Source organism: Chiloscyllium plagiosum, chromosome 40 (genome assembly GCF_004010195.1).
Source record: "Chiloscyllium plagiosum isolate BGI_BamShark_2017 chromosome 40, ASM401019v2, whole genome shotgun sequence".
NCBI classification, from domain to species: Eukaryota; Metazoa; Chordata; class Chondrichthyes; order Orectolobiformes; family Hemiscylliidae; genus Chiloscyllium; species Chiloscyllium plagiosum.
The window spans coordinates 3,848,701-3,863,441 of record NC_057749.1 but is presented as its reverse complement, the minus strand read 5'-3'; the positions used below and the strand labels follow the sequence as shown (position 1 = coordinate 3,863,441).

General features: G+C 42.8%; 1 protein-coding gene across 2 annotated transcripts in view; it reads right to left on the bottom strand.

Moving 5' to 3' along the window:
* Positions 1-14,741, bottom strand: part of LOC122542465 (CD276 antigen-like) — a 267,892-nt gene that overhangs the window by 52,337 nt on the left and 200,814 nt on the right. For both annotated transcript variants that reach the window (XM_043680194.1, XM_043680190.1), the window contains exon 5: positions 2,912-2,947. In XM_043680194.1, the coding sequence (XP_043536129.1) occupies positions 2,912-2,947 (36 nt within the window). The remainder of the gene's footprint in view (positions 1-2,911; positions 2,948-14,741) is intronic.

Sequence of the window (14,741 nt, the reverse complement as noted above, 5' to 3'; positions counted from 1 at the left end):
TTGTTGGGCCGAAGGGCCTGTTTCCACACTGTAAGTAATCTAATCTAATCTAATCTAATCTCAGTAATCTAATCTAATATAAATTATTCAAATAATTTCATAAACAAACAATCAAACAGTCATTTGATCCGATTAGGGCAAATGCTGAGAGATTTACCCCTGAACTGGAGAACACAGGAACACACTTTCAGGATAAGAGAGTACTTGTCTGGGACTGAGCTGAGGAGGTTTCTTTTCACTCAAGAGTTGAGACTCTTTCGAATTCTCCATCCCAAAGGGTTGTAGAGACTCACTTACAGTTAAGGCTGAGGTCAATAGTGTAATGATAACATTGTTAGATTAAAAATCATACACCAGGTAATAGTCCAACAGGTTTATTTGGAAGACGAGAAGCAGCACTCTGAAAGCTAGTACTTCTAAATAAACCTGTTGGAGTATAACCTGGTGTTGTGCGATTTTTAACTTTGTCCACCCCTATCCAACACTGGCACCTCCACATCTTTGTTAGATTAGTAATCCATAGTTCCAGGCTAATGTGCTAGAGACATACGTTCGAATCTCACTATGACAGATGGTGAAATCTGAACTCAATAGAAGTGTGAAATTAAAAAAATAGTTGGCCTAATGACGACTATTAGCCGGAAATGATTTAAGGCTTGCCATTGCTAAATGCTCTCTCTTCAATTGCAGGGAAGTAATGAGAACAAGTTTGGACCCAAAATATTTTGGCAGCAAGATATTCCGGCCTCTGCTGACTGTTGTTCCATCTGTCTCAGTAATGCCCTTCAGGGAAGGCAATCTGCCTTCCTTAGCTGGTCTGGCCTACATGTGAATCTAGACCCACAGCAATGTTGTTGACTCTTACCTGCCCACTGGGCGAATGAGGGGTAGGAAATAAGTGTTGGGCCTACCAATAGATTAGATTAGATTAGATTACCTACAGTGTGGAAACAGGCCCTTCGGCCCAACAAGTCCACACCGACCCTCCGAAGAGCAACCCACCTAGACTCATTTCCCTACATTTAATCGTGACTAATGCACTTAACACTACGGACAATTCAGCATGGCCAATTCACCTGACCTGCACATCTTTGGACTGTGGGAGGAAACCGGAGCACCCAGAGGAAACCCACGCAGACACTGGGAGAATGTGCAAACTCCACATAGACAGTTGCCCGAGACGGGAATCAAACCCGGGTCCCTGGCGCTGTCAGGCAGCAGCGCTAACCACTGAGCCACCGTGCCGCCATAGATGCCCACATTTCATGAATGAGTTTAAAAAAATGGACTGTTGATCTCTTCGGGAATCAAAAGTTAAGGTGCAGTGGGCAGGAAAATGGAGTGAAGCCCAAGATCAAACATGATCACAGTTATTGTTGGATCAGATTTGATGAGCCAAATAGTCTAATCCTGCTCCTAACTACTACATTCTTGTGAAAACAATTCTTAATCGCTCCAACCTATCTCCATAATGGAAGTTTCTCATCCCTGGATTCTCATAAATCTTTTCTAATGCCTTCACATCTTTCCTAAAGTCTGGTATTCAGAGCTGGATGGAATAGTGCAGCTGAGAATGAACCAGTGCCTTTCACAAGATCAACATAATCTTCTTGCTCATGAGCTCCACAGTGCTATTATTAAAGCCTTGGCTCCCATATGTCTTATTGTAACTCTCTGAGCGTGTCCTGCGACCCTCAGTGACTTGTGAAAATATACACTGAGCTCCCCGGGCTGCTGCATCTCCTTTAGAGTTGTACCTTTTATAGCCGGATGTCTGGTGCTTTTCGTAAATCTAGTCCTAATCATATTGCCATTTACAGCATCTTGGTGTGCGTAGTTTTGTTGCAGCATTTCCTACATTAAACAGAGATTACACTTTTCAAAAAGTATGTTATTAGCTGGAAATAATTTAAGATTTTGCAATTGCTGTGTGCTCTCTCTTCAAGTTCCTCGGAGTGATGATAACCGACAGCTTGTCCTGGACTTCCCATGTAGATGAGATGGTCAAGAAGGCACAACAACACTTTTTCTTCCTCAGGCAGCTCAGGAAATTTGGCATGTCCATAAGGACCCGCATCAACTTCTACAGATGTACCAGTGAAAGTATACTGTCATACATAATGGCCTGGTGCATATGCTCTGCCCAGGACCGTAAGAAACTAGAGGAGTTTGTGTGCACAGCCCAGACCATCACAAAAGCCAACCTTCCATCCATGGACTTACACTATTGTGGAAAGGCTGCCTACATCATCAAAGACCCCTCCCACCCCAGTAATGATCTCCTATAACCTCTTCCATCAGGCAGAAGATACAGAAGCCTGAACACATGCACCAGCAGGTTGAGGAACAGTTTCTTCTTGGCTGGAATTAGAATGGACTCTCTAGCCTCAAATAATGCTGATCTTGCTAATGTCGATCTCGTCTAGCGCACACCCTGTGCAATGTAACTTGTATGCTTCTGTCGATGTCTTTTTGCTGTGTACATCCTCGCTTACTATGACCTGCTCCTTAACAAAGCTTTGCATTGTGCCTCGGGACACGTGATAATAAATAAATCAAATCAAATTGCAGGGAACTCAACCTGCACTTGACCCAAAAATAGCAATCAGGTTTCTACTTACATCAGCGAGGCCTATTCCCTGAATCAGGAAAGGCCTTAGGTACTCAAACAAAACCACCTGCTCCATCACTGGTATTAAGCACTGACCACCTTTAGGCCCATTATTATCCCTTCATTTAAGCAAGGCCACACTAAATCCACTCCACCATCTATCATTACAAGTAAACAGTGGTCATCTGGGCAAGTTACCTCAGGAATGCTAACAGCGTAGAACTGTGGCTGATGATATAACACATGTTAACATGTTAGCATAATATGTACCACAATTAATATAGCTACTCGTTAACCTACCTGTTCTTGCTTCTGTCTCTTCTTCTGCATCATCTTCTGCAAGTAAACAATAAGATTTATTTAGTTAATGTAAATTAACATGGATCGATGAGAATACTGTTTGAAAACTAACTAGCTTAGTTCCTACCTACCAAATCATGCTCGAGTTGCAAGTGCTTGGTCCCTAAGTGAAAGTCACTGAGTTTTATTTCACATGTTCAAAGAGCAAAGGCATTACAGCATGGAGCATGGCTTGTTGGCATTGATAAATATTCTATTGTTACTTCTGGACCTTAGAGTCATAGAGGTTACAGAATGGAAACAGGCCCTTCAGCCCAACTGGTCCATACCGCCCACTTTTCACAATTAATCTAGTCCCATTTGCCTGTGTTTGGTCCATATCCCTCCAAACCAATTCCATCCATGTACCTATCTAAGTGTTTTTTAATGACAAAATTGTACTCGCCTCCATCACTACCTCTGGCAGCCTGTTCCAGACACTCACCATCCTCTGTGTTAAAACAATTGTCCCTCCGGACCCTTTTGTATCTCTCCCCTCTTACGTTAAGCCTATTCCCTCTAGTTTTAGACTCCCCTACCATGGGGAAAAGCCGTTGGCTATCTGCCTTATCTATGTCTCTCATGAATTTATAGACCTCTATAAGGTCACCCCTTGTCCTCCCACACTCCAAGGTAAAGAGTCCCAGCCTATCCAGCCTCTCCGTATAACTCAAAACTTCCAATCTCGGTAGCATCCTCGTAAATCCTTTCTGCACTCTTTCTAATTTAATAATATCCTGTCTATAGCAGAACTGCATGCGGTACTCCAAATATGGCCTTACCAACACCTTGTCCAGCTGCAACAAGATGAATCAACTTCTTGCAATATCAAAGGAATGTTTGGGCTGCTCATTCCCAGCTGTTTTAGCTTAACAAAAGCAGGCATAGTCCATTTTAGTTGGACTAAAACCCATACATGCTACATGCAAACGATGGCCACATTTGTGACGTTTAGCAATAGAATCATCATTCTAATACTCATCTCTTCCAAAGAACTTTCACTGGTAGGCTAGGGCCTTGTGGCTAATTCTGGAACTTTTTTTGTGTGAACCTCACTCATGGTAGAGTGGCTAAAATATTGGCAGGAAAACAACAGAATTCAGCTGTTAAACATTTCTTCACATTTGGTTTTTGCTGGGCTGCCACCTTCCTCACTCTCCCTTATGAGACGGGAAACACTTGATCTTTCAGCTTCTATAATTCTTTCAATTCTTCACAGGCTGTGGGTGACACTAACCTGGCCAGCATACTGCCCATCGCTAATCACCCAGAGGACAATTAAGAGTCACATGTAGACCAGACTAGGTAAGGACAGCAGTTTCCTTCTCTCAAGGAACCAGATGGGTGTGTACAAAGGTGGCAACAGTTTCATGGTCATTAGACTCTGAATTCCAGATATTTATGGAAATTCCACTATCTACTACAGAGTGTTTTGAACCCAAGTCCCCAGTGTGTCTCGGATTAATAGTCCAGTGATAATACCACTAGGTCTTTACTTTACCTGGCAGCTTGGCTTTATTCATAATGGCAACAGACATGACAAATCCGTGATTAATCCAGACATGACGAGTTGAAGACTGTACTAATCCAGTGTATCAAAATCAATCCTAACTTACTGTATTAAGTACTCAATGAATTCATAGAAGGGACATTTGGGAGGATAGCTCTTAGTAAAATGTATTTGCTACAAATTGACATTATTCCTTTGATCGTAAAGTATTTTTGTAGCTTCTCTCCCCCTCAGCTCCTCAACATGGTGACTCAAGCCAGGGGTAGGAGGTGATCTTCCACCTTCTGGTATGTCATGTTCCTGGTCAATATATGGCACTCTGACCTCGACGTGAGAGGGTCAAGTCTCAGTCTAGGACTCGATCACAGAAACCAAAGCCAACACTCACCTCACAAAACAAATTATCTTTTTATCTTACTACTGTTTGTTGAATTCTGCTGTGTGAAAATTAATTGCCATTTTTCTTGCATTACGGTGACAAATCCTAGCAAATGTTTTATTGCCTTGAAAATCCCTTAGGATTTTGGATAGGATTGTGGATGTGCAGATCATTCTTTTATTCTTTTTTTTTAAACTAGGAAGAGTTTTAATAGTTAACTCTGAACCTGCCTTCAAACTCAATTACAATGGGAATCACAGGACATCCAGAAGAAGCAATAGTTTCCAGTTTCATTTCCTCTCACTATCTCAATATTGTCATGATCAATGTCATAATTCTCTGGCTCAGCTAACTAAACACAGAACGGGCTCCAAACATTGATGACCCTAGGTCTACACCATTTTGACTTACACAGTTACTTATTGAGTCATTGCTGTCAAGATCTTTAAAGATCCCAGAACAGCCACATAGGAAGATCTCAATCAGATGCTTCTTTCACCTAATTATATGCTGAAATCAAGGATTTCCCACACCCATAATTCAAACTAGTAGTTAAATCTTTACGGTTTTAGGATTCAATTAGAAAGGTGGGTACACCATCACCTGCAAGTTGCCCTCCATGCCACATCAATTTGAAATTTCATTTTGTCTCGGTCGCTGGGTCAAAATACTGGAGCTCGCTCCTTCACAGCACTGAGTGTGACTACACCATGTGGACTGCAGTGGTTCAACATAGCAGCAACCCCTTTCTAAGGGCAACTTGGCCAGGCTATAAATGCTGTCCCAGTCAGCCAACCCCACATACCATAAATGAATTCTTAAATAAAATGTACAGCATCTGTATGCTTCAAGGCACTTTACAAATAGTGCATTCACTATTGCAATGTATGAAACGTGTCAGCTAATTCACACACAGCAAGTTCCTGCAAACACCAACCTGACCAGGACATGATCATTCTGTTCAACTGTTATAGTGGAGGGATAAATATTGGGCAGGACACAAGGACTTTACTTTGATGCAATGACACTGGATCTTCTACATTCACAGTGTGAGCAGATGGAATGCCAGGAAGGGCAGTCCCTCTAATTCCTTACCCAAATGGTGACATCACCTAAAGCGAAGCCTTCCTTCACTAGTGCAGTGGAACGTTAACTTGGATCTTTGTGTCTCAACTCTCTGGGATGGGAACTAGAACTATGATGAGCAAAGGCTAAACAGGTTGGGAATCTAATCACTGGATTTTCGAAGAATGAGAGGTGATCACGCTGAAACATATTGGATTCGTAAGGAGCTTGACAGGATAAATGCTGAGAGGATGTTTCCCCTCATGGGAGAGTTGTGGACCAGAGGACACCGTCTCAGAATAAAGTCTCCGATTTAAGACGGAGGAGGAATTTCTTCCCTCAGAGGGTTGTGGGTCTTTGGAACCCCTTTTCACAGAGAGCTGTGGGGGCAGAGTCCTCATGTATATTTAAGGCTGAGAGATATAGACTCTTGACTGATCAGTTGGGGAATCAAGGGTTACAGGGAAAGGGCAGGAAAGTGGATGTGAAGTGTGTTGGATCAGCCCTGATCCTGTTGAATGGCGGAGCAGGCTCAAGGCACTGAACGGTCTCCTCCTGCTCCTATTTCTTATGGTCTTAAGGCACAGGTAGCTCCAATCAGAATATGCTACATTCTGGGAGATAGTGAGGGCTGCAGATGCTGGAGAGTCGACGTCAGACTTGGCATAGTACAATCTTCAACTCGTCATGTCTGGATTAATCATGCTCTTGTAATATCTGTTGGCATTATGAATCATATCATGGGAAATACATCTACATCTACATAGGGCTGTAAATGCATATAGACACATATGGACAAAAGTGCACAGGACAGGGCAGGTGTAACCCTGGATTGGTTTAATTGTTTCTCCCACTTGAATATTTATCAGCTCAAGAATGAAAATAAAGTAGCACTTGAAGAGAAATGCTCACTTGATAGGAAACCCTGGCAAAATAAAGATAAGAGAATCAATTAAATGCAACGATCAGCTATAAATATCTTTAAGATTAGACTGCACACCGTCATTATTACCAAGCTTAAACTGCATGTGTATTTTCAGTAAATGTAGCCAAGGAGCTATACGAGCAGTTCTATTGAAATACAGTCACTGATAGATTGTTCTATAAACGGTGGAACAGAAACTATTGTTCCAGTCAAATATCCTTTCAAGTTATATGGAGCACAGTGAAAAAAATGATCACAACTGCTTGGAGCTGTAACAGTCTGAAATATCCTGATCAGTCTCCTGACTAATTAATGATCCAAAACGTCTGGACAGCATTGACTCAGAGCTCACTTACACTGCTCACAAAGAGTTCGGCGACCTGACCCTTTTCGAATTTTCAGCCAGGACGTCTGATGGAGGGAGGGATTGTGGGAGGGAGTAATGGAGCCGTGAGTGAATGGATAAGTGTATGGGACCCAGGTCGGGTGAGGGTTTAGTAGGGTTGGGTTGGGGGTGGTCGAATTAGTCGGGGGGGCCGGTGGGGTGGAGTTGGTTGAGGGGTGATGGTGTCCCTAATTGGTTTCATGCAGAATACCCCACACAAACCTGTTGGATCCTGAAAGTCGAACTTTGGATTCTGACCTCGAACTTCTTTCTGACACCACTGGAGTAGAAATACGCCATTTGGCTCAGCAAGTCTGCTCTGCCATTCATTGAGGTCATGGTCAACCTAATAATCTTCAAATCCACTTTCTTGCTCCATCCACAATAATGATTAAAAATCTGGTTATCTCCGCCTTGTATATGCTGAATAATCCAGCTCATCACTGCCCTCTGCAAAGTAATTCCTCCTCATTTCTGTTTTACTTGGGCAGTTCCTTTTCCTGAGATTATACCCACTGGTCCTAGATTCTCCCAAAAGGGGAAATAACTTCTTGGCATCTATCTTGTCGAATTGAATGGAATTTATTGTCACGTGTACCGAGGCACAGTGAAAAGCTTTGTCTTGCGAGCAATACAGGCAGATTTCAGAGTTAGATCTAGATAGTAAATCAGAGGCAAACAGCGGCAAAAACAAAAACACAGGTACAGGCGAATGTTAAGGGTTTGTGACTCCATTCAGTATTCTAACAACAGCAGAGTAGAAACTGTTTCAAAATCGGCTGGTGCGTGTGTTCAGGCTTCTGTACCTTCTCCCTGATGGTAGACGTTGTATAAAAACATTGCCAGGGTGGGATGGATCTTTGAGAATGCTGGCAGCCTTTCCTTGACAGCGGGCCTAGTAGATGGATTCATGGATGGGAGGTTGGCCTTTGTGATTGTCCAGGCCGAGTTCACCACTCTCTGTAACCGTCTCCAATCTTGAAGGTACAGTTGCCATACCAGGTAGTGATACATCCAGACAGAATGTTCTCGATGGCGCACGTATAAAAATTGGCAAGGGCATTCGCCATCATGCCAAATTTCCTCAGCTGCCTGAGGAAGAAGAGACTTTGTAACCAGTACGTCCACATGAAGAGTCCAAGAAAGCTTGTTGTGGATAACCACTCTCAGGAGCTTGACATTCCCCACTCATTCCACCTCTGTGCTGTTAATGTGGGGGGGGCATGAGTAACATCCCGCCAAAGTCAACAATAAATTTCTTGGTTTTGCTGGCATTGAGAGTTAAATTGTTCTCAGTGCACCTTTTTTCTAGGTCTTCCACCTCCCATCTGTCGTCTATTTCATCGCCATCTGAGATTTGACCGACTATGGTGGCATCATCAGCGAACTTGTAAATGGCATTCATCTGGTATTTGGCGATGCAGTCATAGGTATACAGTAGGGGGCTGAGTATGCACTCCTGGGGGGCTCCAATGTTGAGTGTTAGTGAGGATAAAATATTGTCCCCAGTCTTCACTGATTGTGGCCTGTGGATCTGGAAACTGAGGATCCAGTTGCAGAGATTTGGGCTTAGTCTGAGATCACTAAGTTTAATAATCAGTCTCGAGGGGATAATAGTGTTGAAGGTTGAACTGTAGTCAATGAGTAGGATTCTTATGTAGCTGTTCTTGATGTCAAGATGTTCTAGGAAGGAGTGAAGGGCAAGTGATATGGCATCAGACGTGGATCTGTTGGTCCGATAGACAAATTGGAGTGGGTCAAGAGTAGGGGGGAGGCTGGAGTTGATTAATGCCATGAGCAGCCTTTCAAAGCACTTCATGAGCACCGAAGTTAGGACCACTGGGTGGTAGTCATTGAGACATGCTGCATGAGCCTTATTAAGCACGAGGATGATGTTGGCCCTCTTGTAACAGGCAGGGATAGTGGCCTGCTGCAGGGAGAGGTTGAAGATGTCCAAGAAGACCTCTGCTAGTTGATCTGCGCATGCTCCTAGTGCATGGCCTGGTACTCCATCTAGTCCCATCGCTTTCCTTGGATTCACGTTAAGGAAAACTGATCTAACCTCTGATGCAGTGACTGTTGGGATAGGTTCGTCAGGACCTGTCAAGCCACTGATGAATCTTGCATGTTTCAATATGGTCTCTTGTCATTCTCCTAAACTCTGTTTCCGTGCTATATGACTCGATGTGCAAGGACTCCAAAATCTATCCACCTTTGGATTTCCTTCCACAATCCAAAGGTGTCCAGGTTAGGTGGATTGGCCATGTTATGCACTCCTGGGGGGCACCTATAGTGTCTAGGAGGATTAGCCATGGGAATTGCAGGGTTATAGGGAGGGAATGGTCTGAGAGGGATGCTCTTCAGATGGACGTGATGGGCCAAATGGCCTGCTTCTACACTATAGGGGATCTATGATTCCATGAAGGCATCTCACCACTGTCTTCTGAAAGGACAATTAGGTGATGGACAATCAATACTGACTCAGTCAGCAACATCCACACCCCATGAAAGAGAAAAAAATCTCATTTCTGCATTTCCAGTCACTTTTTGTACAGTTTCTCCAAGCAGATTTTCAGCAGCAATGAACAAAAATGTGTTGCTGATTTTAAAACAATAGAAAATGCAGGTCCTTCTGCAGTAAATAGAGAGGTCAGCTAACATTGTGATTGTAAACCATTTGCTACAATGAACAGAATACAATGGTCTACAATTTGAACTACTAAGTATTCAAATTTTTCGGTTGTAACACACATACTAGGAAAAGTCTTTGCTTTTGATTTTGCTTTTCCAGCATTCGCCAGAGTACTGCTTAAAAAGCTGTCATTGTTTTACACTTCACATTTCTGAACTTCACGTCAGTGGAAAAGCAATGTTCCTTTGCTGTTTCATCACAGGGTGATACCTGAGAGGATGTTTCCCCGATGGGAGAGATGAGAACTGTACAAATAAAAGGTCTTGCTTTTAAGATGGAAATGAGTAGATTGTTTTTCTCTTGGGGTTGTTAATGTGTGAAATTCCGCTCGCCCAGACACTGTTTAAGGTCAGCTCATTGAACATATTCAGGGTAGAGTTAGACAGATTTTCATCAAAGGAGTCATGGGTTGTGGATAGCAGGCAGTCAATTAGAGTCATACAGCATGCAAACAGACCCTTCAATCCAACTTGTCCATACTGACCAAGTTTCACAAACTAAACAAATTCCGCTTGCCTGTGTTTGGCCCATATCCATCTAAATCTTTCCTATTCATGGTGCTACCCAAACATCTTTTAAACATTGCGACTCTTCCTGCATCTACCACTTCTTCTGGCAGTTCATTCCACATATGATCCAATCCCTGTATGAAAAGGTTGTCTCTCGCACCTTAAAAATATGCCCCCTTGTGTTGAATTTGCTTCATCCTAGGGAAAGACTTTTGCTAGTCAACTTATTCATGCCTGTCATGATTTTCTAAACCTCTGTAAGGTTACCCCTCAACCTCCTATGCTCCAGGTAAAAAAAAAGTCCTAGACTATCCAGCCTCTCCTTAAAACTCAAACCTTCTATTCCTGGTAGCATCCTGCTAAGTCTTTTCTGAATTAATAATATCCTTCCAACAGCAGGGTGACCAGAACCGTACACAGTACTCCAAATGAGGCCTCATCAACGTCCTGTACAACTTTAACATTACATTCCAATTCTTACATTCAATGATCCGAACAATGAAGGCAAGTGTGCTAAATGCTTTCTTAACCACTCTGTTCTACCTGTGATGCACATATGTCCCTGAACCCTTGGGTCTGTCTGTTGGATAACACTACCCAGGTCCCTACCATTAACTTTTAAGAGTGTAGTGCTGGAAAAGCACAGCAGGTCAGGCCACATCCAAGGAGCAGGAGAATCGACGTTTCGAGCAAAAGCCCTTCATCAGGAATGTAACTGAATAAGGCCTGCCTTATATCTTTTACCAAAATGTAATATCTCACATTTATCCAAATTAAGTTCCTTCTGAAACTTGTCAAAGGCATTGCTCAAGTCAATGTAGACACATCTACCACTCTACCCCATCAATCTTTCTGAAGTATCATTGAAGTTGAGATCACACTCAAATTGGCCAAGGATCAGGTTCTGTGAGCCAAGTGGCCTTCTCTTGCTAAGTCCCACATTCCTTAGTTAAACGTAAGTTGTTAAAACTTGAGTCCACCCAAAACTGATGTCAAATACACTTGGCAGCAAACACAGAAAGCACCAATCAATTAACTGAAGGTATCATGAAGGACGAGAAAGTGAGGACTGCAGATGCTGGAGACCATTCCTGAAGAAGGGCTTATGCCCGAAACGTCGATTCTCCTGCTCCTCGGATGCTGCCTGGCCTGCTGTGTTTTTCCAGCACCACATTTTTCAACAATTGAAGATATCATGAAGCCATGTTAAGAAGCCAATCACCTTGACATGACACTGGAAATAGAGCATGGAATTCTTCTCTGAATATGATATGCGATCCCCAGTCTAATCACAGTATTTACAAAATTCTACATTTATATAGGCTCTGTCATACTGGACATCCCAAAGTACTTTACAGCCAATTAAATTATTTTCGAGTATCACCATTCTCATACAGGAAATGCAAAAGTGAATCTGAGTACTACAAGCTCCAGCAAACAGATGACGACACTGTGGCGACGGCACGTGATATTTGTTGAGGGAAATAAATTGCCTACTGCCTTGAACAGAACTGCCTTATTCAATTCACCAGTCCCACCCATAGCCTGCAGCAGATAAAGATGGCAGCTCACCATTCGGTTATTAAATAAAAACTAAAAGAACTGTAAATCAGAAAGAAGAACAGAAGTTGCTGGAGAAGCTCAGCAGGTCTGACAGGGTCTGTGAAGAGAAGTCAGAATTAATGTTTTGAGTCCTTCCTCAGAATTTAATAAAGGGTCACTGGACCTCAAATGTTAACTCTGACTTCTCTTCACAGACGCTGCCAGACCTGCTGAGCTTTTCCAGCAACTTCTGTTTTTGACTCAGATGTTAATGTCTGCTAAATCGTATTGGTTAGTTTGTTCATGCCTTTACTTCAAGCTGGAGGAGAAAGTGAGGTCTGCAGATGCTGGAGATCAGAGCTGAAAATGTGTTGCTGGAAAAGCGCAGCAGGTCAGGCAGCATCCAGGGAACAGGAGAATCGACGTTTTGGGCATAAGCCCTTCTTCAGGAATCGAAGGGCTTATGCCCGAAACGTCGATTCTCCTGTTCCCTGGATGCTGCCTGACCTGCTGCGCTTTTCCAGCAACACATTTTCAGCTTTACTTCAAGCTAAGTATCAATTTTAAATCGGAGATTGATATGTTTTTTGTGGGCAAATGTATTAAGGGACATTAGCCAAAGACAGGTGAAATAATCCCACAGAGGCAGGTATCCCATTACCAAGTCACCCTTTATTTACACGTGGAGAGTCCTTGACATTGATCCAGCTCCCTTAGAGCCAGCTCTCAGAGCGAACAGAACCTCTGACACTCCTGTTTATATCTGTCAGCCAGGGCTCCCTGATTGGGTTAATAGTCCCAATCAGGGTACTGATATTCTATGAGATCCACCTGGTTGACCTTGTTACAATCACTACAGCAGATGCACAGAGTTAGGCTACAGATCTGTCATGATCTCACTGATTGGTGGAACAGGCGTGAGTGGTTGAATGGTCTGTTCCATGTTCCTGTGTTCCTAACAGGAGGTGGTTATTGATTGGCTCAGCACATATACATATTACATAGAAATCTCATGGTGCTGTGGTAATGTCCCAATCTCAAGTCCCACTTGCTCCAGAGGGGTGTCATAACATCTCTGAACAAGGTTGATTTGAAAATATGATAACGTGTAATATGTAGGGTTTGAGAGGAATGGGAGGAACAATAAGATTGAGCTGTCAATCAACTCGAGATGCAAGTTATCTCACCAACTGCTTCAGATCCAAACTGACAACCCACCACTTTCTCAAGAGCAATTGGGGATGGACAATAACACTGACAAGGCAGAGCCTGTGAAATAATTTTTAAAAAGAATTGAAGGGAGATTAAATTGTGCCTTACAAGAGTGTGAAGAGCTTTGATCGAGTAAAGGAGGAGAAGTAGATTCGAGAATAGGAACCGGATTTAAGATTAATTGGCAAGAGAGGCAGATGGGGGTCGAGAAGCACTTTGCATTCAATCTTGTTACAACCTGGAATGCATTGTGCGAAAGGAAGGAGGGAGAAAATTGCAGGCTGTGAGGAAACAGCATGGCATTTGGATTATATGGATAGAGACAGCTCTGTGCTTAAAACTCTATGGCACGACAAAGGTTGCACAATAATACAGTTTTGAGCACTCCCCTCATAGCAAGTGACCTTTTAGTAATTTCATAAATATTTATTCGCTGAATCAAAAGGACTGATTTGAAGATGAGTGGATTGTTATCCTTACCTTGTTGGTCCTCTTAAAATTCTGATCAACGTAAAGGACTTATTTAGCATCTTCTGACATAGGCAACCTTTTTCTTTTTAATGTTCTTGGACTTTACAAGAAGGTGACTATTGAGAATTGCACAATTTCTACAGTTGTCAAAAATATGCCCATATTGTCAGCAAAAAAAATGCAATCTTTGTTATGTGAACAGACTAGCCCTTAAGACATAGGAGCAGGAGTCCATTCAGCCCGTCAAGTTCGTTTTGCCATCCAGTGAGATCGTGGCCAATCTGACCATCGCCTTATCCCCTTATCCCTTGATTAATTATTGATTAACTAGACTTTTCATCCGATAAAAGAGATGTGGGAGCAGGATTTTGTCGGGAAAAAAAATAGACTATCAACAATAAAGAAAATGAAAATATTCATAAACCACTTTGGACGAATGTCAGCATAGGACAAGAAACACACGACCAAACGGGTGACCAAACCCTGTACAGCGCTATATTTAGTCAACATATTTTTTAAAAGTTCATTCACAGAATGAGGGCATCACTGGCTGGGCCAACATTTATTGCCCATCTCTAATTGCCCAGGGGGTAGTTAAGAGTCAACTGCATTGCTGTGGGTCTGGAGTCACATGTAGGCCAGACCAGGTAAGGATGGCAGTTTCCTTTCCTAAAGGACATGAATGAACCGGATGGGTTTTCCTGACAATTGACAATGGACTCCTGGTCATCATTACACTCTTAATTCCAGATATTCATCAAATGTAAATTCCACCATCTGCCACAGTGGGATTCAAATCTTAGTTCCCGGAACTTTACCTGGGTCTCTGGATTAACACGGTAAAAACAATGACTGCAGATGCTGGAAACCAGATTCTGGATTAGTGGTGCTGGAAGAGCACAGCAGTTCAGGCAGCATCCGAGGAGCAGTAAAATCGACATTTCGGGCAAAAGCCCTTCATCAGAAATAAAGGCTTTATTCCTGATGAAGGGCTTTTGCCCGAAACATCGATTTTACTGCTCCTCGGATGCTGCCTGAACTGCTGTGCTCTTCCAGCACCACTAATCCAGAATCTGGTTTCCAGCATCTGCAGTCATTGTT